At 34.0% G+C, this 27013-nt stretch overlaps 4 protein-coding genes across 4 annotated transcripts; 3 read left to right on the top strand and 1 right to left on the bottom strand.

Moving 5' to 3' along the window:
• Nucleotides 1–1271: 1271 nt before the first annotated feature.
• LOC112749553 (B-type cell cycle switch protein ccs52A) lies at nucleotides 1272–5910 on the top strand. Its single transcript, XM_025797837.3, has 10 exons — nucleotides 1272–1940; nucleotides 2032–2154; nucleotides 2387–2491; nucleotides 3528–3707; nucleotides 3810–3872; nucleotides 3969–4163; nucleotides 4569–4670; nucleotides 4777–4839; nucleotides 4972–5040; nucleotides 5462–5910. Exons 1-10 carry the CDS (start codon nucleotides 1524–1526, stop codon nucleotides 5513–5515), a joined length of 1371 nt encoding a protein of 456 aa, XP_025653622.1. The 5' UTR covers nucleotides 1272–1523; the 3' UTR covers nucleotides 5516–5910.
• A 1378-nt stretch (nucleotides 5911–7288) lies between these two features.
• LOC112749554 (protein STAY-GREEN, chloroplastic) lies at nucleotides 7289–9556 on the bottom strand. The gene is made up of 4 exons (XM_025797838.3): nucleotides 8981–9556; nucleotides 8697–8870; nucleotides 8128–8295; nucleotides 7289–7898 (listed from the first exon to the last, which is right to left on the bottom strand). The coding sequence occupies exons 1-4, from the start codon at nucleotides 9104–9106 to the stop codon at nucleotides 7533–7535; spliced, it is 834 nt and encodes a 277-aa protein (XP_025653623.1). The 5' UTR covers nucleotides 9107–9556; the 3' UTR covers nucleotides 7289–7532.
• Nucleotides 9557–9657: 101 nt separating this feature from the next.
• LOC112749551 (uncharacterized) lies at nucleotides 9658–16612 on the top strand. Its single transcript, XM_025797833.3, has 12 exons — nucleotides 9658–10579; nucleotides 11702–11820; nucleotides 11951–12057; nucleotides 12142–12229; nucleotides 12755–13793; nucleotides 13903–13957; nucleotides 14079–14160; nucleotides 14298–14378; nucleotides 14744–14848; nucleotides 15479–15528; nucleotides 15671–15788; nucleotides 16076–16612. Exons 1-12 carry the CDS (start codon nucleotides 10354–10356, stop codon nucleotides 16166–16168), a joined length of 2163 nt encoding a protein of 720 aa, XP_025653618.1. The 5' UTR covers nucleotides 9658–10353; the 3' UTR covers nucleotides 16169–16612.
• Nucleotides 16613–22589: 5977 nt separating this feature from the next.
• LOC112749550 (homeobox protein HD1) lies at nucleotides 22590–26721 on the top strand. Its single transcript, XM_025797832.3, has 5 exons — nucleotides 22590–23725; nucleotides 23805–23925; nucleotides 25791–26116; nucleotides 26196–26332; nucleotides 26430–26721. The coding sequence occupies exons 1-5, from the start codon at nucleotides 23423–23425 to the stop codon at nucleotides 26434–26436; spliced, it is 894 nt and encodes a 297-aa protein (XP_025653617.1). The 5' UTR covers nucleotides 22590–23422; the 3' UTR covers nucleotides 26437–26721.
• The last annotated feature ends 292 nt before the right edge of the window (nucleotides 26722–27013 follow it).

Genomic DNA, 27013 nt, shown 5'->3' with positions numbered 1-27013 from the left:
ATTACAAATCACAAAACTTGTTGATCTCCTAACACTCCTCTTATATTATTTTCTTCTGAATATTTTTTATTAGCATATCAAAAAGTTTTAAGCAACTTAAGGGTAAATAGGAATAGTGGTAACAATTGCTTTGATTAGAATCTGTGTTTCACTTATGGATAATATTGGATTTTTTTCATATTTAAAGCTTTTTTTGAGACCTTATCTTCAATATATTTGAATTTGTTTTATTTTGATTTGTTAACAATCACAAAAAGATGAAGATATTTATCTTGAGAATTAACCTATAAAACTTGTAGAAACTAATCTAAAATCATTCGAAAATTCTCGAAAGTATTTTGGTTGAAGAAAATCGACGAGTTATTTAGATTAATAATCTGACTACTAACTCGACTATATTCTTGTAATATATGATTATTTTTTGACCCAACTAATTTACACATTAATTTCAATGTTGGTAAATATTGAATAATTTAATATAATACAAAATATAACAAGTTATATTATTAACTTTTTGAAAATATATTAATTTAAAGTTTTAAACTATATAATGCCTTATTTAAAACCAACATAGATTGAAATTTAATTAAAATTTTTTAAGTGGTGTTGATGATTTGCTAGTTATGCTTATTTGGAACCCAGGTGGATATATACTTAGTTGGAAGTAATACCAAGGTATAGCAGACTCACAAAGAATTTTGATTAATAAATGTATTATTTAGTTCGAAAATCAATTTAAATTTATTAAAGTATAATAAAAGGAACTATATTTATCTATATTTGTCTTTGATGCTTAAATTTGTTGACTTGCATATCCTAAATGCAAGTTCCCCCCACCCTCTAACGGAATATAAATGGCATGAGATGCATTCAAATCCTTCCAAATCATGGAAAAAACGTTGTTCAACGACCCTTAAGATTGAGGAACAAATACAAATAACATCTAGTTAATTAAACTTTCTTAACCTATTCCCCTTTTCTTTTTTAACTATAAATTTAAAAAAATATAAAAATCTTTGATAATTTTTTTGGGGATCAATCATTAATGATAGCGCTATAGTTAAACTAGCTATTTTCTCAATATAAGGCACTTTTGATCAAAAGTAGACATAGTAAAAAATCAAATACACAGTGTATTTATTAGATTATAAATATTTAAAAAAAAAAATGTTAGATGATTACTGATTTATTTTATTGTTACACAAAAGAATACATTATAATATTAGATTGGAGTGGTAAATAAATCGTGGATGGATTGATTAAATTTCGTTCTCCAGCTAAATCTTAGCTAGGTGGGTTTAGCTTCACACTTTGTTGCACGTCAAATATATTTAATTTTTTAATAATTAATTAAAATATTAGTTAGAACTATAAAATGGAACACAATAAAGCTCACAGATTTTCCCGCAATATTGCTTGGATTTTCCCGGGAAAACTGTGAAGAGGAAACAGCTCACAACCCAAACCCCAAAAGGAAGAGGAAGAAGAAGAAGTGGTTCGATTCCACCATCTTCCCTTCCTCAATGGACCATTCGAATACTGTTCCTCCTTCTCCATCTTCTTCTTCTTCTCCTTCTTCTTCTTTTTCCTCTCATCGCGTGGAGCGAATGATAAACTCGAACCACTACAAGTCCCCTTCGAGAACAATCTGCTCCGACAGGTTCATACCGTACAGATCCGCCTCCAAATTCTCCCTATTTGACATTCCCGCCACCGATAATACCTCCACCCCTTACTCCTCCCTCCTCCGCACGGCGCTATTCGGACCCGATGCACCGCTCACGCCCGATAAGACCAGCCACAACATTTTTCGTTACAAGACGGAGACTCGCCAGTCCATGCACTCTCTCTCCCCCTTCATCCACAATGACGACGTAGTTTCCACTGTTAATCATACCCCTGTTAAGCCTCCCAGGAAAATTCCCCGTTCACCATACAAGGTCGGTTTTTTATTATTACTTTTGGGGGTTTTGGGAATTCTTGAAAATTGTAATGCTAATGCTGGTGGTTTGTGTGTGTTTGTTGTGGCAGGTTCTGGATGCGCCTGCGTTGCAAGATGATTTTTATTTGAACCTCGTGGATTGGTCTTCGCTCAATGTTTTGGCTGTTGGTCTTGGTAACTGCGTTTATTTGTGGAATGCTTGTAGCAGCAAGGTGAATTGACTTCTACCTCATTATTCAAAGCTTTTTACTTTTTCTGTTTTCTAAAATGTAAATCTTCCATTGTCATAAGTATTTCACCTTTTGGATATGATATGGCTCATGGGAGATGCTCAACTTCAGAACTTTATCTACTTTTTATCTAGCTGGTGTTCTAATGGCAAGTTGAAATTTTTGTTGTTGTTGTTTTCATTTTTTGTTTCATCATGTGTTTATAATGTTGCAGGTAACTAAATTGTGTGACTTGGGGAATGATGATTGCGTTTGTTCTGTTGGTTGGGCTCAGCGCGGTACACTCCTTGCTGTTGGAACTAATAGTGGTCAAGTTCAGGTAACAAAATTGCATCAACTACAATCACAGTTATACGTTCTTTTTCCTTCAACCTAGGCTTCCTGTGTCTTATGGATATTCGAAGCAATTTGAGGGCAAGTTATTTGTGTGGAAAGGTTATCTGAGTTTCTTACTTATCCCCTTGGCAATTAGTGGCTCAAATTTCTATTTAGGTTATAGATAACATGTGATAAAATTTTGCAAAGAGCATCTAATATAAAAACAGAGTGTATTTAGTACTGTAATGCATGATGAATGTTGGCTCCCGTTGCAAATAGTATAGCTGTGAGCTGTGGGATACGGACTTTCCGCACCACAATTACAGTTATAAGGTATCAGTTATTTTCTTGTACTTTAATATAACGCGACAAAATATCGTCATTAATTATTAAGGGTATCATTTTTGTGAAGAGTCTCTTTTTGTTATTGCTTTGAACTTTCTTAAAATCTATTTTGTTTGAAATGAATTTTGTTAAGCACTCCTAATGCGAGGAAGAAAGAAAAATGGCAAAAACCAGACAGCATTGCTAGACGTCAATGATATTTATGGTGTATTTTGTTTTGATCATTGAAAAAAGAAATTTAAGTAAAATAATATGAGCTTGCTAGAGGGGATCAGAAACCATGGAAGAGCTGTCAGACATCTATAGATGAACTAAGCCTTGTAAAGGAGCTTAATTCTGTAATCTTAGCTTTAAAAAGAAAACGAGTACAAAACCGTAAGCATCCAACAGTTTTGGCTGAGTTAAGAAGAATTGAATAAAAATGATGTATTTGTCATTAAAAAGTATGATACAATGGTAAATGATTGTACATATAGCCGATGCTGCTATTCATGCAATAAGATTTTGTAACTTGGTCATTATTAATACCTAGTGCAATTAAAACTAAATATTGTAGAGGAGAACCCACTCTTAAAACTAGCATGCTTACCTGAGCCTTATTCTGTTCTCTGCATTCCGTTATGCAAATGTGTGTTTTTAATGTTGCTAACCACTCATGAATTGACCAATGGCTCTAATTATTCTCCATGTAGATTTGGGATGCATCTCAATGCAAGATGATAAGAACTATGGAAGGTCATCGTTTACGAGTTGGGGCCTTGGCCTGGAGTTCATCTCTTTTATCTTCTGGTGGCAAGGATAAAAATATTTATCAAAGAGATATACGTGCACAAGATGATTTTGTCAGTAAACTGTCCGGGCACAAGTCAGAGGTGAGTCCTGTTTTCATTTTCAAACCAATCGACTACCTATTGTATATGGAATTCAGCCTGACTTCTTTTTTTTGTTCTCCCCCCTTTTTTGGGGTTTCAAAGGTTTGTGGACTGAAGTGGTCTTATGATAACCGTGAGTTAGCATCTGGAGGAAATGATAACAGAGTATGTACTTGCAAGCTTCATCAACTTTCTAGCTCTGTGTTACTCCTTTGATTTTCATGCACTGGTACACTAGTAATTTCCTTTATATGTTTGCAGTTGCTTGTTTGGAATCAACACTCAACTCAACCCGTCCTGAAGTACTGTGAACACACGGCAGCTGTTAAAGCAATAGCGTGGTCTCCTCATGTTCACGGACTCCTTGCATCTGGAGGAGGAACTGCAGATCGATGTATTCGTTTCTGGAATACAACCACAAACTCACACTTAAGCTGTATGGACACTGGAAGTCAGGTCAAGTACTTGTCCAGAATCACTTTCATAATATCTAGTTGACTTCGTTTTAAATTTTTTTCATCTACTGCATGGCTGATTATTGGGTGGAAGTACTATGAAAAATACATGTCTCATGTTGAAGGGTATTTCTGGAAACTCAAACTATGAATGGATCACAAGTTACCAAATCAAACCCAACTCTATGGAAAGTGAAATTAATTAATCATCAATAGAATTGAAGACTGAATGATTAATCATCAATGAAATGTTAATAGAGGGCTCGATCATCAATTGTGTAACATGGTGACATTCATAGCATCAACTTTCATATACCAAGCGAAGGATAAAGACGATTCTTACCCCTCCCTTTCTTTTATTCTTTTCTGTAACAAACATAATAATGTTTGACTTTACATATGTCAGGTTTGCAATCTTGCCTGGTCTAAGAATGTTAATGAACTGGTAAGCACACATGGCTACTCCCAGAACCAGATAATAGTTTGGAGATACCCCACCATGTCTAAGGTACAAGAACCTGCTATGATATAACAGAATTATCTTCATTTCTTTCTAACAAAAGAAAACTAATTCAAACATATTTTGCCTTTTTTGTTTGGTCCTTGTTATTCAGCTCGCAACTCTTACAGGCCATACTTATAGAGTTCTGTATCTTGCCATCTCTCCAGATGGGCAGGTATTTCAGTTGTCTTTGCACCTATTGCTCTCTCTACGTAATGAGTAGCTTGTAGCTTACTACGAAAATGAATTTCTATTTTCTTAAATGCACAAATTTTTTGGTTGTGATGACTTTGACGTACTGTTACAGACTATTGTCACTGGTGCTGGAGATGAAACACTTAGGTTTTGGAACGTATTCCCTTCCTTAAAATCACAGGTAAATCATTCATTGAAAGATATAGAACAATGCTTCTCTTATTTGCTTGATTGACCATTTGCTTGAAGATTCAAGCTCCTTCATGCTTGGTTAGTTTGTATGGTGTCATGTTCTCATCATTATTCCCTCAAAAAGTCAATATGGTGATACATCAAATTAACCATAACAGCTGCAGGCTGCAGCATGATTCGGTTTCCTTCTTTTTCTCGCTCTTATGGAATTTTATTTTATTTCTAGATTAGGATTTCAAATTGCTCTGCATTCTTGGTGGAAATGGCTAATGGAACGTTCATTAGTCTCATGTTTATTGCTACTGCTATGAAATGGGTTATGCATAGAGATTGATCTTGAAGTGACAATAGCCTTCTGATTAACTTCGTTGTTCTACTAGATTGATATATTTTTGTGGCTATTGATGCAGAATACTGAGAGTGAAATTGGAGCATTATCTTTTGGGAGAACAATTATTAGGTGACTCCACTCATATTTCTGACTTGATTCATACTCTGGATTACTGTGCCGAAAGAAATTTCAGTGGGAACAGCATGGTGGAAATTTTTGCTAAAATACCGAGTCATCACCATGGTTTTATCTACCAACTGGGGAAGCTCTTCAGGGAGCTATGAAGTTGCAACAAGATTGCTAGTGGTGGAAAATCCATGCCATCGATGCCAAGTCTCGAGCACCTTAGATTTATTTGTACATGTTAAGGGAGGTATAACCAATTTTGTTTCTCCTTCTATGGTTATGTTTTATTCTAATCTATGATGGTGCTTGAGTTTGCTTTTCCCTGTCTTGCAGCTATCTTTGCCATGTAATGAAACTAACTGCCTTTGTATATATATAATAATAATAAGGTTGCTACTCCAATGAAGATTTCATGATTGTCATCATGTGAAGATATTTTATTTTGACCATTGGATGATAAGTTGTAAGGCTTGATTTTTATTTAAAGTAAAAGTGTTACTTTTATTTAAAATGTTGCTAAACAAATTAGTCACACTTTTTAAACAAAGATCATTATGAGAAGATGTTTTTAGCATCTTCATTGGAGTAGTTGCCTAATAATAATATGAATCATGGTATCTAGGAAGAATTCGGGTATGCTTACAAAACAAACTGGGGGCCGATTTTTCTTGACCCTTGATGAAATAGTCATTATTTTGATCTCTTGTCTTATAATTAATAGAATTGAAAAAAAAAATGATGCTATAGTGCAAGTGCTGAAGGTAGATATTATATCTTATTCTTATATGTTGGAAAAAAATTATTTGAACTCTCTTTAATTTTGTTTGTTCTTTGAAGATAGACATTATATCTTTTTTTTTTGTGAGAATAGACATTATATCGTAGACTCAGAAAAAGATCTTAGCTAGTTAGTGAAGGCAAGTTCTGGAAGGAACTGGCATGAGCCCGACTTTTAAATGTTGTGGTCCAACACGCCACTTAATGCGATCCAATCACTGTATATGGACATTAGACCCAGCGGACCACACATAACACACCTAATATGTGTCTGAATATTGATTCGTAAATGAGATGCATTTATCATGTGTATTCTGTCCTTGCACTCTTCTCTTTATTGGATTATATATACACTACATGCCACACATAACCCTAAAATTACCTGCTTTATTTGAACTTCAATTTGTTTTTCTAATCAATTGAGCTAATTGTTTTTTAATAAGTTATAGGATAAACTTTATTGTCATTCTTCACTAAAACTTGAGATCATTGTATTATTTTCTTCTTGATTTTTCTGTTTACAAAAGGAGCTATAGAGGAATGCAAGTATCAGATAAAAGGAATGGAATCAGATTTTGTGCGTGTCCTTTTTAATTTTGGTCTTACCACAAGTTTTTTCTTTTAGGTTGAATTTAGCACGCAGTTGTACTGTGCTATTGGCTCTGTCGGCAATTTTCCTAGGCACCACAAACCGAATGCAACGAACAAACTTTGTATATATATATATAGAAAAAACTTGAAAATCGTCTCCAGGAGCCCAATAGAAGAGCAGAGCCAGACAATACCAATACCAAACGTCCAAACCTGATAATGTCTCGTTCTCTTGTAAGCCTCGGCCAGAACTCATAATGCAAGAAGAAACCGAACAAACGATAAAATAACAAATATATGAAAAGTTGAAAACCAACTGGTAATTGGAATATGGTAAATTAAGATACTAACAACCACTGCTATACATACATATAAAAGTCGATAACATAATCCCTACTAAATCACGCATCAATAATAAATAATAATTCATATTATACATACATGAACCTTTATGACACAAATTCCATCCATCCACAATTGTAAAAAGAAAAAGAAAAGAAAGTAACATAAAAAATCATAAATAAATTTTGGCTTTGTACATTAATCCAAGTGGGTTTAATCTTTTTAATTCTTTTCCTAAACAAGTATAGAGGGGAAAGATAGATGAATAATTAGCAACCATCAATCCCCACGAATATGACTTAAGTTTTTGTATATTACAAGTTGTGGGATTGTTGGGTCCCATTCTCAGCACGATAATCATAAGGTTGATATTGGTGACCGAGATTGGGAACCTCTTGAGGCCACGGGATTGAGCTGAGCGTCAAAGGTGGAAAGCAACACTCACAGTCTTGTTGGCATGGCTGTGGTATTGCCACCCCCTCATCTTGACGGTGGTGGTCCTCCTCCCCCTTGGAAGGGGACCCAATTGATGGTGCGGATGCCTCCTTCAGTGGACCCCAACACTGCACCTTGTTGAACTCCGGAATGTTTGAATGGAAATATACCCAAACCAAAGCGTCTTGTAGCTCCGGGTAGCTGTTGAATAAATTGCCATCCCCGTGAACAAATGCCTTCAACACCTATTTCCCACACGCAACAACATATTGCAATTACCAAATTCAGATGTGATATTTGATTGACTAGTAACTAGTAGGCAATTTAGGTATTATTTGCCAACAAGCCATCCTATTTTGGGTGTAGACTCAAACATACACCCAATCCAAGAGTGAATGAGTGCCGTGTCTACCCAAATTAGAAATTACAATGATATTTATGCTAGTAAACAATTATTATTTTTGAGTTGCTTACCACTGGAAGCTCTTTGCAGAAGATGAAGTATCTTAGCCTAGCAAACATATCCAAGAGAAAATGACCTCCACTAATGTGGCAGTGAACGTGGAGGGACATCTTTCCCTTCACCTTCTTCCACTGTGCCACCACTTCATCCCTTTGCAATTTGTTGTACCACCCCTGCAGCTGCAATCCAATCCAATTTCCACACATGCTTATTTCCCTTATAACTGACTTCTTACAACCACTTTAATACTCAACAAATCAGAAGATTCAGCTTCTAATATATTAGTACTATTCTTCTACCTGGTTTCAAAATTCCTTGCTTTTTTTTTTTTTTTTGGTCGAGTGATGGAACATAATAAGCAAACAGGGTAAAATCTTCCCAACAAAGAAACACCTATTTAGGGTAATTAAGGATTTTCATGGAATCAATAAATATGCAATACTATACTATATGTGGCAAAATTTCTGCCTATATCTATTTATGTTCATACATATATGGCATCCCATTTCCAATCCCAGAATTCAAGACTACTAAATAATGAATGGATTCGTGGATAAATTTACGATGGAAGGAGAAGTACCTGGGAATTATTGATGGTCTGAGAGATAGCGAGAGTGAGTTTGGCAGTGACATCGCTGTGGGTTAGGGTATATGTCCTTGGAAGGTTCCCCGGATGTTTATCTTCCTCCACTCCCAAGAACAATACCTTGAGCTTCGAAGCCTCGAAGATCGCTGGCCCGAACAACCTTGCAACCTGATAATCAATCATCATTCCATCCATCACAATCCACAACAACAAAACAACAACTTGATAATTCCAGAAATATTAAAAGATAAAAAGAAGGAAGGAAGGAAGAGACATACTGGCACAAGAGCTTGGTTGTTCTTGCTGAATCTCCTCCTGTGAGGAAAAATCGAGATCCGATGGGGTGAAATAGAAGGGGAAAGCTTGGAAGGGAGCACAGGAACTGTGGCAGTTAGAGTACCCATGTTCCCCCTACCTAACTGGCACCAATCTTCTTGGACTCCAAAAAATACGCAAATGAGAAACGATACACTACTACTACTTTAGTATACACTCTTGGTCTTGGACCAACGAGTCACTAGAAGTAGGTAGAGGTAGGTAGGTAGGGCTTTGTCTATGGCTGCGACTGCGATTTAGCTTTTTCTTTTCTCTTCTCTTCTCTTCTCTTTTTAGCTTATGCTTTTCCTATTCCCATTGCTCTTGGAAACGTAAAGTAGGAAACTTGAAATTGGAACTGTATCAAGATGCGTGTAGTGTGGTTTAATTTGTGAGACTTTAGGGGCAATGCTAACTGTTGCTTCAACTCGTGGTAGGCTACTGATAGTGATACGCATCGTAAATATGGTTTTGGATTGATTCGGTGGTAGTGCTGTCTCCGCATCAACTAAACACGTTTCTTTGCCACCACAACACACGTGTTCTTCTTCCCTCTCTTCCCCCGATATACATCCTTACTTCTAACTTGGGCAGGCCTAATCACCATTCAAGCATATTTTCTTTGTTTACGACATACAGCCCAATAGTACATAGGAATGATCCGCGACACGATAAGCCCAGTAGCCCAATAACTTGTAATGAGAATGAAAGTTGTAGCAACCCATGACCCCAAGAAAAAAAAAAAAAGACTTGTAGCAACCCACACGGTACTTAAGAGTTAAGACACAAAATCTCATTTACAAAATATATATTTTTTGTATACCAAAAAAGAAAAATTGTTTTTTCCGCAATATTTATTTTTCTATTTATCTCGCAATATGTGTTCTACTTCTACAAGTTATAATTAGTAAAATATGTTTCGAATTAATTTGTAAAACATACGATATTTTGATTAAATATTTACTCATACTAATTTTAATTCAAGAGACTAAATTGGTCTCCTGTAAATAAATTATAAATGGATAAAATGAAGAGAATTAGAGGAAAGAAACGGGAAAACAAGGCTTGGCAAAAAAATAAACGGGGAAAACATTGACAATCACGTCGAGCACGGAGAGAGAAGCTTTATATTATGTGTATATATATTTTGTCATCACAAATGCGCAATTGGCGTAATTTTCCGTTTACTTACTTCCTCTTTCTGGTTTTGTTTCTTTGTGGATACACAATAACATAACATAATAGCAAAAAGGCCATACATCCTCGTTCTTATTCGTATTCGCAGACTTTCACTTGTTCTCTTCCCTTCGCATCGCATCGCATCGTATCAAATCAAATGGCATCGTCATCGCCTTCTTCCCCTTCTTCCCCTTCTGTCCCTACCGACCAACACACCGATCAGCAGGACCAACAACAGCCGCCGCCGCCTCCGCCGCACCCTCAGCCGCAGCAGGAGCAAGTGAAAGAGTGCACACACAGAACAAAGACGATCCAGTTTCTTGGACGCACAACGCCAATCATCCTCCAAAATGACAATGGCCCCTGCCCTCTCCTCGCTATCTGTCAGTCCCCCCTCCCCTCTCTCTTAGGGTTTCCACTTCCTTATTTCTTAAGAAATTTAATTCCTCTTATTTTAATCGGCACAGGGATCAGCTCAATTATGTTGTTTCTTTATTGTCTTTATCTTATTCCATAATCATTGACATTATCATTCAAGGACCAGTCTCATATTTCGTTGCTTCATGCATCAACTTCGTAATTTTGGATTCTGTTATTAACATTGATGGTTCTTTACCATAATATCAATTATGTTATGGCAAATTAGGAAATAACTCCAGCCATTTGGGATTTACCGTCAAGATGCCCTTTGTGTTTATATAACTGGCTAGAGATATAAGTATGTGCTGCCTAGCTGCGCAAGCAATGATTAGCAGAGTTGGTTCATAATATGTACCCCTTAGGTCTCTAGCCTTTCACGTTTTATCTTCGTTCTTCCCTTGTTGCTGCATTAATGTACATGTTCTGTTCCATAAATATTAGATTGAGAGTACAGCAAAGACCATGGTCTAGAAACGAAATATATTATTTGGGCTAATCTCCTTTTCCATATTTTTATTATTAGAGAAATACTATGTTAGTTTAGCAAGAAATACTGTCTTTGAAACTATTCTCGAATCTTTGATACACTATGCCTTAACTGCTTGCTCTGCCCATGTATCTTAACAGAATTGCCATTTTGAACTTTCCATTTGACCAATTTCCTTATTATCTTCAGAAATCTTCCATCGAAATTCTTCTCTTTCAGGTTACAGACACTTATAACTACCACAAGTGAAATTGAAGAAAATAAAATAATTATAAATGATTAAAAGCTTATCCCTGATGTAAGATATGTTCTCTGACCCCTTTATGTGTAGCCTTGTAGTTGTCATGTCATTGTACAAAAGTTGAAGTCTATTCTCTTCATGTTACCCTTTGCCTTATATATTTATCCTTTTGTTTGTACTACGGTGCTTCCTGGAGACACTAAGATTTGCAATAATCTGAATCTCTCTTAGATGATATTGCAAACACCATGCACAATGCTTTGCAGTTTAGAGGGGGCTACTTGCTATATTTACGTTACATTTCTTGTTTGAAGATATCATATTTATTGCTTATTGTTTTATATTTTATTACTGCAGGTAATGTTCTTCTGCTAAGAAACAACATAAATTTGAGTCCAGATATTTCTGAAGTCTCACAGGAGAAATTGTTGTCATTGGTTGCAGAGCGATTAATTGATTCCAATAGTAATGTGAATGTAAGAGCTTCTTTCGTTTATTTTTGGTGGAATTGGCTATGTTCTTGTAACTTGAGTTGACAATGTTTTTTATTTTTGGCTCTACTCTTTGTAACCTGAGTTGACAACTTTTTAAATTGTTATCTTATAGAACAAAGACGCAGGGTATGTCGAAAACCAACAACAAAACATCGCTGATGCAATTGATTTGCTCCCTAGGCTTGCTACGGGCATTGATGTGAATATAAAATTTAGGAGGTTGGCTATGGTTTTCTCATTGGCAATTGTGTTGCATTCATAATAAATTAATAGTTCTAACAAAAGATTGCATATTAATTGCAGAATAGATGATTTTGAGTTCACCCCAGAGTGTGCCATATTTGATCTGCTGGACATCCCTCTGTATCATGGCTGGATAGTTGATCCTCAGGTATTTTGTTCACCTTCAAACCTTCATACTCATTCCACCATGATGATATTGTTGTGCTTTTTGGTTTAAATGCATCTATGAAATCTTTTTATTAACACCATCAATTAGTGACATGGAAGTGAATATTTACATTGGTAAGCATTTTTGAAGTAGGGTTTATATATCAGATTGCAAAATGACATAGTTCCCTAAAAGTTGAAACTACTATGGTGTGGCATTTTTGTGCCATATCTTAAATTGATCTAGCCCTCATCATTGTTGGCTAGTTGTTAGGAAAGTATGAGACATGAGTTCCACATCAGAAGTATGGGATTCTAGTAGGGGATTCATATGGCTTTGGGGTATTCGACCATGATCAAGAGTTGTTTATGGTAAATGTTAAAATGTGGATGTTCTTTCTTGAATTTGCATCTTAATACTTATCAAAATGTTGGCTTTTTGTGTCTCATTAAGCATGCAAGGTTTATTTCTTACTATTACGACCTTTCTTTTTCCCTTGTAAATCTTGATGTGCTTGTTGACCAGGATTCTGATACTGCAAATGCAATAGGATTGAAATCCTATAATGCTCTTATGGGAGAACTTGTTTCTCTTGAAACATTAAACATGGAAGTTCAACATAAAACTAATCCAGAAGAAGATGGTGTCGATTTTGTTGCTGCAACAACTGCTGCTCTTGGAGTTCCTTCTCCCAGTTTATCAAAAACCAGATCTTTTGACGATCCTCCCAATTCTGTTTCTGATCAGTTACCAAGAAAAGGCGACATTGAAGAAGAGGCAGAATTGTTAAGAGCTTTGAAGCTGTCTGAGGCTGATTCTAAAGTTTCAACAAGCGATCCTGTTGTAGGTCATATAAATGAAGAACCAATTTCTGTCAGTATGGATGAGAATATAGTTTTGGATTGTGGAGATAAGTTAGAAAAGAGCACTGGTGCTGTAAACAGCAACTTCCATGAGCTAGAACCTTCCATATCTGATGGTTTCTCTGCTGCTGGCAAGGACAGAAATGAACAAACATCTTCTATGTCAACTCAGGTAGAAACAGCTAACTCATCTTTAAAGCCAGATACCATTAATGAACTTCATCAGTCAGCTTCAGCGGGAGCTAAAGAGTCTTTTGCCCAGAATGATGTGATTGAGAAGAACAGTGTTGATGTGTTGGTTCAAAATGAGAATGCAGCTGTTATTTCTTCTGAAAAGTATTCCGGAGGGGGTGTAGAAGTTCATGACGAATCCACTTTTAAGACTATGGGTCATGAAGTTGCAGATGAATCTCAAGAACCTGATGCAACAGGATTATCATATGTATCCTCTAACCATATGGATACAGATTCGTCTAGTGTCAGATATAATCAAACTGATGCTTCTGAAGTATTGACTTCAAGTGTTGATGGGAGTGAACCCATATATGAAGGAGAGGAATGTGTATTGGATACAAGAACTGGAAATTTTGAGGATCATGAACCTGTATATGAAGGTGAGGTGGTTCTTGCGGAACAGGCTGACAAAAGCACGTTGCTTGCGCCTGATGTAAGAGCTAAGGATGAAATTACTCCACAACAAGGTTTTTTTTTAATCAGAATATCACTTTAAGATAATTTGTATTATTATCTTTAGTAAGAGTTTTTTCTTTTCTTTTTTCCCCCCTTAATTTATACCCCTTTAATGATCAGGAGAACTGATCAAGAGTTTCATGAGGAATACTGCCAGCCAATTGACATTTTATGGGTATGATGACCCCCTCTTGTTGGTTTAAATAATGTAATCCATATTTTTCTCCTCATTGATTATTGAGGACTTTTTCTTTTTAGAATTTACAGATGATAAATTATAATAAATGCTTTTGCAGCCTTTTCTGTTTACAAGATGGTCTCAAAGAACGGGAATTATGTGTTTTTTTCCGAAACAATCATTTCAGCACCATGTTTAAGGTCAGTAAAAAGGCTTGTTTTCCTTTTCCTGACTTAAAGTAGCACACCCATCATTGATAAGGGGTGGTGGGAATTGTTGATTCTCTTTCTTGCTTAGTCTTACTTTACAGTCCTGAAGTTTTCACTAATATTCACAGTTTGAAGGTGAGCTGTATCTTCTAGCTACAGACCAAGGTTACATAAATCAACCTGATCTGGTGTGGGAAAAATTGAACGAGGTAAAACACTATTTATTAATGAATGATCTTTACTCACCCAGGTTACTGTATAATTTTTTAATGATTTTTCCCCCTTCATTCTATGCTGATATTGATGAGAACTGTGTATTGTGTTCATATGTATTCTGAACTTCTTGGTACTGAAAGATCAGTCCAAGTCATATAGGTGCTGTTGTCTTGGATGTGTATTATTCAATTGGAATGACTTTATATGTCTTCTTACGTATAGTTCCTTTTCTATTGTGATGAACTGATGTCTGATGTTGAGGATGTATTTCTTGCTTTTTCTTCACTATTATGAACAAGTAACAGTAAGGTCATTATTAAATTACGGTAATTAAGATGGTGTTGTACTTTTTTTTCAGGTCAATGGTGATACCATATTTATGACCAGCAACTTTAAGGAATTCAAGGTAGAAAGCCATGAAAATAACACTTGGGATGAGAGTAATGTCATGACCAGCACTGCTGTATGTATATTATTTCAAAAGTTATTTTTCATATGTAGAGGAGATATATCAAAAAATCATTCTACACTGTTGAATAACTTTTCTGTATCGGAAGTTTTTTTTTTTGGTCTCTTTTTTTTTTTTGTAAAAATCATTTTTGGATTGAAAGCTCCTCTTATAGATCATGTCTATAACATTTAAGTTAACCGAATAGTTCAACACATTTTCTATATGCATTAACATAAATTTGAAATAAGAACTTCTTGTTGACATTCTTATTGATGTACTTATCTTTTTAAAATAAGTGTTGACGTAAATGATCAAGATTATAAATAGTTATCCTTCAATGGTTGAATTGATAAAAGTAAATATTATGAATTAATTGTATACACTATTTGTTCAAAAATAGTTTAGGCAAATATTTGAATTATATATTTATCACATCATCAAACGAGTCTAACAATCTACTATCTCAGTTTTCTCACAATAGTGGAAATATCATTGGATGATAGTGTAAATTTTTTTTATACCATCAGTATCAAAATTAATCTTATATATGAAGCTATTCAATGGTATGAATTATAAAAGATATAAAATCTAATCTTGTGAACCGAATTCCCATTGATATAAAGACAACTGCTCATATTTCAGGACTATCTTGCCAGTATAGATAGTGCTGCACAGGCGGGCTTGGATATCAAGTAATTTTCTGAACTTACCATTTGCACCATACTTTTAAATTGCTCTCCCTTCCCCTTTCCTTTTTAAATCCAGTTGTAATTTCAATTAAAATTATTCAATATGATATGGTTAATTTTGATCTTACCTGTAATTGTGTGACAGTTCTGATCTGCAATTAGCAATAGCCTTGCAACAACAGGAGTTTGAGCAGCAGCCTCCACGTCATAATACTCAACAATCATCAGTCACTGGTGGCTCCAGACTGATCACAGGTCCACAGGTAAATATTATTTTGCAATTATTTCTGCGATTAATTTATGGTATTATTGTCAACCGATCATTATCTGAAATGATTTGGATATATACATCCCTGGTATCTGTTGCCTTCGTACCTCGTACGTGCAATTGGGTTGATTGATCATTATGAATTTCAATGGAGATCTTAAATCGATGACAAATGTCCGGATGGTTAATAGGAACATGCATTGATTTGATGACCAGCTCTCTATATAATTGAAATTTAAAAATGGAAGCTTTTGCAAACTTTCTACTAAATGTTATTCACAGGTGGCAAGAAACACGGGGAGGCATCCATCGTCTTCTGGATCTACAACACCCAAAGCAGATGGAAAAGCCAAAGATAAATGTACAGTGATGTGAATTACATAAGCAGGAGTTAATTTTTTGAAGATTTCACTTTGAAATGCGTGCCCTTGATTCCATGTATCTCATTACAACAACTTTATGCCTGGTGTCATGTATGTGATATTAGGTTATGTTTCTAATGTAAATATTGGTAGTATATAGTGTTTACGACCACAGAGGTAGGTCTTGTCTTGTGTATCTTGGAATCCCAACCCTTAACCTCCCTCCACACTCTATATTAGTTTCTCTACTCTAACCATCCCAACCAAAGTTGCGGTCCCCATTTTATGCTGATTGATTTTGCAGCGCAGCTCAGAGACTGAGTAGGGAGTAAAAGCCTAGCCCAGCTAATTCTCTTTTTGCCTTTTTAACTTTTAACCTTGCTCTCTCCCTCCTTCGCAAATAATTCATGTAAAGCTACAGAATTTGATATAGATTTTGTTGTCGGCTTGATTGTTAGATATCCATGTTGGATGCGGTGGACTTTGGTACAAAATTTCCTAGGGAACAAAAGATAGATAAAAATTTTTCTCTTAAGTGATTTTTTTATACACCTTTTTGTGGGATGAATCTTTTTTAGCACCCTTGATGTGCTTGTGATGAAAAAGCTTAATAGTAATTAAACATTCTGTTTGTGATAGGACTAGGTTTTGTGGCAGAATAGCAAGTGCCAACAGACTTAGCATGCAATACGATTCTTTGAAGGTGTCAAATGTAGCCTAGTGCAGTAGTACGTGCCTTTCTCGTCAAATAAATCTAGAATGTGATAGTAGCTTTCGGTGCTGGTGTTTGTGGGACTCGGGTGTTGTTGAATTTGTCGAATGCCGTATGTCTCCTTCTGTAATTACAATTACAATTTACATCGTCGAGACTCTTTCATATTTGACGTTTCATTTTGTGTTATATATGTTTCCAGAGGTGCTAAGTGGTGGTAATTCACTAATTCACTAGAAATGATATACGAATTGTTATTTTTTACTTTATTACATAAACGAAATATTACAAGATAGTACTGATTGAATAATTTAAATTAGATTATTATTTATTATATGAAAAATTATATTGGCGGCATTAAATAAGTATTGACTGCATGATCATGTTACTCATTATAGCAGGATAAGGTTTACAATATCATCAATAATATCATTAAAGAGTATAGTTTTGTTGACAAAAACTGAAAATGATAGAAGTGTTGTTTGTTGTGGTGAAGTGAAAGTGATAGGTGAGATCACTGGTCATTGATTTGTACATTGGCAGTTGAGTTTTTGGTTTTATTTATTGTATTTTTTTTCTTCTTAGCAATGCAATTCATTTATTTTATGGTACTATAGTATTTGAATTTAATTAAGGTTTGATTTAATAGTTGGGGGACCACTTATATTGATCGTGTTGGTAATATTGTGGACGCAAGAAATAAATAATGATAGAAGAGGACAGTACTACAGCTGTGATGGTGACGCAGGTCCAGCTGTTACCTCCATAGAAGACCACCACCACTTTTTTCTTGGACACTATGTTCTCTCGTTCTTCTCATTCTCATTTTCTTCTCCCTTCCATTATGCTTTTGCTCTCTTCCCAGCTCCATCACTTTTACTTTTAGACAAGATTTACCATATACTACTAATACAACATTTTAGTTGGGCTTTTTTACACGGACGAAGAAGAAAGGCCACCTATTAAGATTTTTTTTTAGAATGAGTAACATTATTAAAATAGGAGTAATGTTATTATAATGTAAATTCATGCAAAATATAATATAAAAAAAATTATGTAATTTTAAATAACTAGTAGATGATGGACATACTAATTTACAATGATCAATTAAAAATGGTAGAGGGTGAATATGCTATTTAATTGATTATTGTAATTAGTATTTTCACTTTTTTTATAAGATTTTAGAAACAAAAAAGAATACTAAAAAATAAAAATACAAATCAAATATTAAAAAGTAAGATATTGTCTTTTATTTTCACTTCTTTTTTTTATTAAAATTTTAAAAATAAAAATAAAATAATAAAAATCCAAACACTTTCATAATTTATCCTAAAGATAAATACTAAATTAATATCCGAAAAATTTTAGAGGTCACAAAATGATATCGACTTTTGTTATTAATAAAGTGATTTCTGAAAGATTTTAAAATTTGACAAACGTGTTTTTGAATTCGTCGGAGCACATCTTTGACGAACACGAATGCTGACATGACCACCGTGTTTTGATGACCTGACAAACTTCCAACCCTAATCAGTAATCCCTCCCTCCCCACTCCTCCTCCCCAACCGATTCTTTTGCTCTCGCACTCTCTTACTTTCTCCAGCAATAGTGATGGCGTTTCTAATGACGAAGATGGTGGGTCGGTTCTCTGACGAAGATGGCGGGTTGGTTATCTAAAGAGGCAATCGGCGATTCCACCATATGGTTCCTTCCTCTTTTGGCATTTCCCTCCCTCTCTTATTCCACTATAGTTCCTGCAATAATACCCGACCCACACATGTTTATTAGAGTGCTCACGGCTATTCTTTTTCTCTGAGCTTCTCAATCACGTTGGGGGAGGGGAGGGATTAGGATTAGGGAGATAGCAAAATATGGTGGGCCACGTCAGTATTATATTTGACGGAAATGTGCTCCGGATAATATGGGCCACGCTTATCAAATTTTAAAATTTTTTAGAAATTATTTTATTAATAACAAAAATTAAATATTATTTTAGTAGCGCTAAAATCTTTTGAATATTAATTTAATATTTACCTCTTTATCCCATATATACTGTGAAAGGGAATAAGAGGCTTGCAAGCAAAAAGAAGGATTACAATATTTCTAAAAATTTTCAGGGCTAGAATAATTTGATAAAGGTTTTCGGGGGTTACATATGTCTTAACGGTTAACGGCTATTATATATCACTCAAATCATGGGTTTGTCAATCCCTTGCTATTTCATGCCCCAACTCTTGCTTCTTAAATCTTAATCCCATGATTGAATAGCAAAGAGAGTTAAGCTTTATTTTTTCAATTATTGAGTTGCTTTATTTGTACATTAAGTTGTGTCCCTAGATATATTTTTATTCTTTAATATAAAATCAACATTTCTAGTCCTGTTTTTTGAAGTGTGTAATTTCATAGCAAGACATGAACATGAATTGTTACATGCAAACGGAAAAGTGAAAAACTGGGGAAAAAGATCACGTGGGATATAGATAGATATAGTGCTGGACCTACCATGCTCCAAAGTTAGGGTCAGGTCAGGTTTCCATTCATAACAAGGCTCTGATTTCTTGCTGCCATTAATTTTCTTTTTCTCAAGCTGCTGATACTGATATATATAGTGTGCAAACGAGTCACTTTTCATCGAAATTTCAACGATATGCATCAAGTGTATTATCCTTTCTCACATTAATGAATATACAACATCGATCAATTTTCGATTGTGGAGACCTATGATTCTTATGGCAGATATTGTAACCAATAGGAGTAATTGGTTTTTTAGTTGTTGGTTGTTATTTCTTTGGGATCTTGGTATCTCTCTGAGTTTTGTTGTACTATACTATTATTGTAATAACTTTTAATATTTTTCTACTTTTATTTGAACTTAATATTAAATTTATTTAAAAATAAACTGTTTTCTTCTCCTTTTTATTTGTGTTTTTTAAAATTCTATATTATTCACAATAAAATCTTAAAAGATAGATATTTTTAGTAAAAAATAAAAAATTAATACTGACACTTAAAATTAGAAGAAAAAAAGCAGATTTTTTTTCCAGCTTCGTACTTAGATATTTTTTATCAGTTGATTTAACGTGAAATGGAATAACATAAGTGGACAAATAAAAGATGTTGCTTGAAGGCTTTTTATTCGTGAAATTGTTGGATAAAATGCTTGCTTCCTTGTTTTCAACGCAACACGTACTCTTCAAACAAAAGTAATCAAGAACAGAGCGGAAAGAATATTCATTTCAGATTTTTATGAATTTTTTTGCCCCCATTCATACCCAGTTGCTTTATGTATTTAATTTTTATTACTTTTTTTTCTTTTTAGGATTCAATCACAGCCCACATGTTACCTGTACCCACCCCACCCAAAGCCGCCTCCATCCGTATCCAGTTTTCCTTTTTATCTTATCTTGTAAGAAAATTTTTAAGTGTTCCAGTGATTTTTAATTGCGAATCTTAATTATAAAAAATTTATATAATTAAAATTGATGATAAAAAATTATTGAAATATTGGTGTATTAGTATACTTAAAATTTTTTTTATCTGGTATACTCTATCTTTAACCAACTAAAATACACTTTTTTCAGAAAAAAAAAAAATTAGATATATACTTAGATTGATTTATGATTATTTTTCTTTTTTATGTTTTGGTTTCTCCCTTCTTATATTAATATTATCTATTTTTTAATGTCTAATCAAAACAACAATAAGATCTGCTTTAGATAAAATATTTAAAAAGATACTTTGATATTTAAATTAAATTTGTGTATTTTATGTGCTAATGAAAATTAGACTTATTTTTTTAATTTTTTTATAATGGTTTTTCTTCTCTTATTGGAATAACAACTTTTTTTTAATGAGATATTATAATTTTGTTTATTACACCCGTTTTATGTATTTTAATATTTATTATTTCAGAATCATTTTCTGATATTGATTTTAGACTATCAATTTAAAATATCAAGATTTATTGAGTTTTGATTCTTTCTTTTCTATTGATCTATTTTCTTGTAATAATTTTTTTAGATATTTTAATATTGTTTTCTTGTGAGTTAAATTTTTTTAATTATTATTATTATTATTATTATTATTATTATTATTATTATTATTATTATTATTATTATTATTATTATTATTATTATTATTCATGCATATATATGCGGTTAGAGACTTAGAGTTGGACAAATCATATATAAAAGATGGAAAAGTTTAGAGACCAACAATTTTATTAAATTCTGGCCAGCATATAACCAATAAAAAAAAGTGAGTCAGGATGAAATCTTACACCAATCTCATGCCATTAAAATCATCATAGATAACTATTTGATGGCTACAAATCACAAAAGTTGCTCTCCCCTAGCACTCTTCATACAAAATTTCACATCAGAAAAGATTACATATCTTTAGTGGGTGAAGCTGACAAATTTGATTTGGATTTGGGTCACGAATTAATTAAAGCCTTAATTAATCTATAAGATCTCTTTAGTTTCATTTCATAGTTGGTGGTGAGTTTCAGTTTTAACAAACAGATGGTTGCTACGTAAGCAAAGAGCAGTGCAGATTCATTTCCCCTTCTTGCTTTGATTCCAACAATCCAACCTCTCAGTTAATTAATATTTACGGTATATATACACTTCCTATACGAAAAATAATACATATAGGAAAAAGTAGAAAAAGGAATATTAGCATAACAGGTAAAGAGCATGGAAGATGAAAAGTTTAGTTAGCACCATTCCAACAATGAGAAGAAACACTGACAGCTCAACCTTTAGCCGACTTTATACATAACTAACAAGATTAAAACTTAAATAAAGGTTGGTGACAAAAAAGGATATATATCTTTATCTTCTTTTGATTAGTGGAGCACTCCATTTGGTTGAGATTTCCCTATTATATTTCGCTCCATATATAATTTTTGGTTCAACCTACTGGTTGGAATTGCAAGTATATATATTTTCAGGTTGCGTATACTTAAAACATTATTTTCTTATTTTATAAACATTAAATTATACTATATTAACTAAGCTTTGTTTTTCTTTTTGGTACAACTAACGATTGTTGCATTTAGTAGACATTAAGTTGGTCTAGCCATTTGATAATTGAAGTAATGGTCATCTAAGCCTAATTTTTCAGTGCCTACATATTTGTATTTGATTTAAATTAAACCCCTAGTGGGTCTATCTATTGGTAAAGGATTACGGTAATATACATGATATTATATGTGTATTTTTGTTAATATACCCAAAAAGAAAAAGGATTGATATGTTGATTCAGCTACTGAAAGTCATCATATGCTGTATTTTCAGTTGCCGTACTCATGTCTTTATTTGGGTACATCAATATTAATTAATTAATGTCTTTAAAGTAAGTAAATTTATGTAAGTTTTCTCTTTAACATTGTTATAACAACATAGCGGATGACAATGTTGCTATGTTATGATGAATTTAATTTAAGTGAAAATAATATTATTATACATAAGAATTTTTAGTGTATTTTATAGAATAATGTAAAAAAGTAGTAAATATTATATAAGTTAAATCTCAAATTTTAATTACCTAAGTAACTAAAATATGGTTGTAATTTATCTATAATTGGCTAAGAGGTCATCACCTAAAGAAAAGAAACAATGAATGCTACAGTGACCAGAACCAACCAACAATGCTTAACGCGTATAAGCGTAAACCATGTGCAAAATCAATTTATATACGGATAGGTGATAACCCAACCGAACCGATAATAATAAAATCATCATGGCCAATCAAATAATTAAGGTAGTACCTAATAACGTTAAGCCAATAATTCAATTTGAGAAATAATTATACTAAAGTATAATAATACCCCTAATAAGGAATTAAATGGAGGAGGAAAAACCGAAAAAGAGAGAAAAATGTCAGGGGTGAGAAGCAGCTTTATCTGCTTTTTTTTTGTTTTTCGTTTTTTTAGTTAAAATTTTGTTGGGTGGTTCTTGTATGGAGTTTGATAATAATGATTCTGCATAGGGAGTGGCAGCATAGAGAGTGTGTTCCTCGGTGTGTGTCTCTGTGATTTCGTCTTTCTCTCGCTCTCAATCTCTAACACGCAAATAAGAATGGAGGGGTTTTGAGTCTTAAATGCTTATGCTTGGTTCCTCTTTCTATGTGTATGTAAGATCTTTGTTCCCATCAGAAGTGGTGCAGAAAGTTGTGTGTCTCAGATCCCTATATTATACTAACACACACACCTCACCGAAAAACGATACCACCAACTCTCTCTCTTTCTCTTTCTCTCTGAGACACAGACACACACAGACACAGACTAAGACTACTTTCCTATATATCCATCCAGCCATCTCTGCCAAACTTCTCTCTCTTTCTCTTTCTCTTTCTCTTTCTCTCTCTCTCTCTCTCTCTTTCTCTTTCATACATATGATGATACGATACACATAGATATATAGCAGCAGCATATACATAGAGTGGTCCTCAACCTCAGAACACAATTACACAGCTTTTTTCCTTTCATATTTCTGAATCTCTTTTTCTTTCTCTTCAAACACCTTTTGCCTTTATTATCTTCAAAGAGTAATGATGCAAGAACCAAGCTTGGGTATGATGGGTGGAGGAGGAGGGTTGGGAGGAGAGATGTCTTCAGCAACAGGGTCCGGCGAGCAGCAACAGCGGCAGCTGAAGGCGGAGATAGCAACACACCCGCTGTACGAGCAGGTTCTGGCAGCACACGTGGCGTGCCTGAGAGTTGCAACGCCAATAGACCAGCTTCCACTTATAGACGCACAGCTATCACAATCACACCATGTTCTTCGCTCATATGTCTCTCAACACTCTCTCTCTCTCTCTCCTCACGACCGTCAAGACCTTGATAATTTCCTCGTAATTAATTAATATTCCCTTCTACTTCTTCTGCCTAATTAATTCTTCTTCTTGTTTAGTAATAATATTAACATCGCAGGCTCAGTACTTGATAGTGTTGTGTACTTTCAAAGAGCAGCTTCAGCAACATGTCAGAGTCCATGCCGTCGAGGCTGTCATGGCCTGCCGTGATATTGAAAATACCTTGCAAGCTCTCACCGGTACGCTCCCTCTATTCTTTCTAATTCACCCCATTTTTATAGGACAAGAGAAGCGGGTTTTAGTAACATAAAAAAACATATATTTATCAAATTTCTTACATAAGGACTACCTTGCTTTAATTAAGTTGGTTATTTAATTTATAAAATATATATATACATACGCACGCAAGTGATGAAGCACACACATAGATATAGCTAGTAATGAGACAAAGAAGAAGATAGAAGATGACAATCAATGATTAAAGGCTGATAGAAAACAGTAACGACTTAGAGTGGAACAGTGTGGGATGGGAATGGAACTACAACTACTGTTGATGAAGAGATAATCCCAAAAATGTAAAGGTATCATGTCAATAACAAATCATCAGCCTTTCTTTCTGATTTTTGTGTATGCATGTACCATGAATAGAATATTCCTATCTATCTTTCTATCTATCCACTGCAACCCTTTCCCATCCATATTCGGATTAAATCATATTAGTGCTACTTATTATCCAAATAATCCCATTTCCAAGTTTACAAAGGTAAGTAACCAGCGGGCTCTATAATGTACCTCCAAAGCAAAGCAGTCAAAGGCTTTTCAATCAAGAAAACTGCTATATATATAAAACTTTTGAAGAGCTTTCATGCTGTTAGGATCAATCTATCAGTTAGTTTCTTAGTTGGCTCTTTTAGTTAGCAATAGTTATAAGTTGTTTAAGTGGTTAGTTATTGTTGAGAAATGACAGCACCTAAACAAGTCTGTTACTTAACACATACAGTTGGAGCTATCACACATGCACATTGAACCATGTATATATAATCAACAAGGATGTTGTTTTACTCATTTTTTTTTTTTAATTTTAATAGCATTAGCTGTTAATTATATCTTAGTCATAAACGGGTATGTACTCGAAACTCACAAAAATCAGAAGGGTAAACCAAGGGGGGAAAGTTTTTACTCTTGACTTCCCGTGACTTGTCAGCAATACTTTATTATGTGGCCTTCTGGTTCCTTTTTATCCCCTTCATTCCCACTAGAAGAGCCTCTTCAAATTGATAAAACTTTACTTATCCACTAAAACGTGCATGTTAAATAGTATTAGTACCTTTAGTTCTAATGAATTTGTGATAGGGCCTGTATGTCTAGCTGAAAATGTCTATCTATAATGTCATTTATACCTAACGCCCATATCAACTTTTAGATTCTACACGTCTCAATTATCTTTTTAAATAAATCACATATTTTGCTTCAAATAATTTCTTAATTATTTTACTAGCCACATTATTAGGTATTGAGAAATATTTAGGATTATTGTTGTGTATTAGGTATCAGAGAATACATTTTAAATAATGCTTGGTTGTTTGATTGATTGAGCTAATAATTGTTTCTAAATTAGTTGGTATGTATTAAATTTGACATATTTAAGGATGTGTTTTGCTTGTGTTTTTCTTTTTATTTTTTATTTTTATAATTTTGTGAAAAAATAAAAAACAAAATTTATTTTTTTATAAATTTTTTAGAATAAAAAATACTAAAAATAAAAATAAAAACACAAACTAAATGTAACTAAAAAAAAAGAAATAGAAGCTATGAAACTATATATGCAGCTCATAATTATGGATGCAATATAATTACTATCTAATTAGCTAGGCATGAAGATGACGTTCAACTGTACTTTTAGGCGTGCAACCCACTTTAGGTGAAAATAAATGTTGTAGTTGGCTTAGTCAATGCCTAATGTGACCTAGAGTATGCTATTTATTATATGTAATTATGTATGATTGAGATGTGCAGACAAAAATTGTAAGGATGATAAAGTGCTTCAAACTATACTTTTATAAGCAGAAATTAATAAGTGTATATATAAAATTGATGATATCAGGAGTGAGCCTGGGAGAAGGAAGTGGGGCAACAATGTCAGATGATGAAGATGAATTTCAGATGGATTTCTGTTTGGATCAGTCGAGTGGTGGTGGTGGTGATGACATGATGGGATTTGGTCCCTTACTCCCTACGGAATCAGAAAGGTCACTGATGGAAAGAGTCCGTCAAGAACTCAAGATTGAGCTGAAGCAAGGATTCAAGTCAAGGATTGAAGATGTTAGGGAAGAAATCCTGAGGAAACGTAGAGCTGGCAAATTACCCGGTGACACCACTTCTGTCTTGAAGAACTGGTGGCAGCAGCATGCTAAGTGGCCTTATCCAACTGTATGTATATATGCATGCATCCATGCATCTCATTACATATCTTCATTGTTAATTACTCATTCATTCATTGTGCATGCAGGAAGATGACAAGGCAAAACTCGTGGAGGAGACAGGGTTGCAGCTGAAGCAAATCAACAACTGGTTCATCAACCAAAGGAAACGCAATTGGCACAGCAACTCTCAATCAGTTACCTCCCTCAAGTCCAAGCGCAAAAGGTAGATTTTATAATTAATAACTATATGTATGTGCAATGCATAATTAATAAGTATATGGATTTAACTATGTACTTATTGCTGATTGTTGGTGATATAGAATGTAAGGGATTGAAGACAGATTCAGGAGATGTACGTTTAATCTAAGAGATGCTCGCTCGCTAGCTATTTCTGGACTTTGAAGGATGCCATGCATCAAACCCTTAGCTTTTTGTTGTCTCCATTTCTTTCTTGTTAATTAATTAACTTGCCATTGTAAATTGTTTGCTAAGTTTCTGATGGATGATGAGATTGACCTGCTGATCAACAATTTTATTACTATTATTATGATAATTATACAGACTATCTATGCTTGATATAATCAAAGATAAAAGTGGCCTTTAAGACTTCAATTGGCGAATATTATATTAACAAGTAAATTAAAGCTTGTCATTTCAAGCTGATGAACTGATGAGTGTATGATCAATACCACTGACTTGAACAAATTCACTTATTTAGATTTTACAATTCCAGTTGAGGCTCATGGCCGAAGTAGCTAACATGCATATACATCAAGCGACTCCCACCAGCAATTTTTTTTTTCTTTGTTTCAAGATAGTGGACGGTTGAATCAAATAGTTTTGCTATTGTAATATAATACATTATTAGACATCTGAATTTTGACACGATTAATTTAATTATAAA

The sequence above is a fragment of the Arachis hypogaea genome, chromosome 15 (genome assembly GCF_003086295.3).
Source record: "Arachis hypogaea cultivar Tifrunner chromosome 15, arahy.Tifrunner.gnm2.J5K5, whole genome shotgun sequence".
Lineage (NCBI taxonomy): Eukaryota > Viridiplantae > Streptophyta > Magnoliopsida > Fabales > Fabaceae > Arachis > Arachis hypogaea.
The sequence above is the reverse complement of the archived record's forward strand: the minus strand, read 5'-3'. Positions and strand labels throughout refer to the sequence as shown.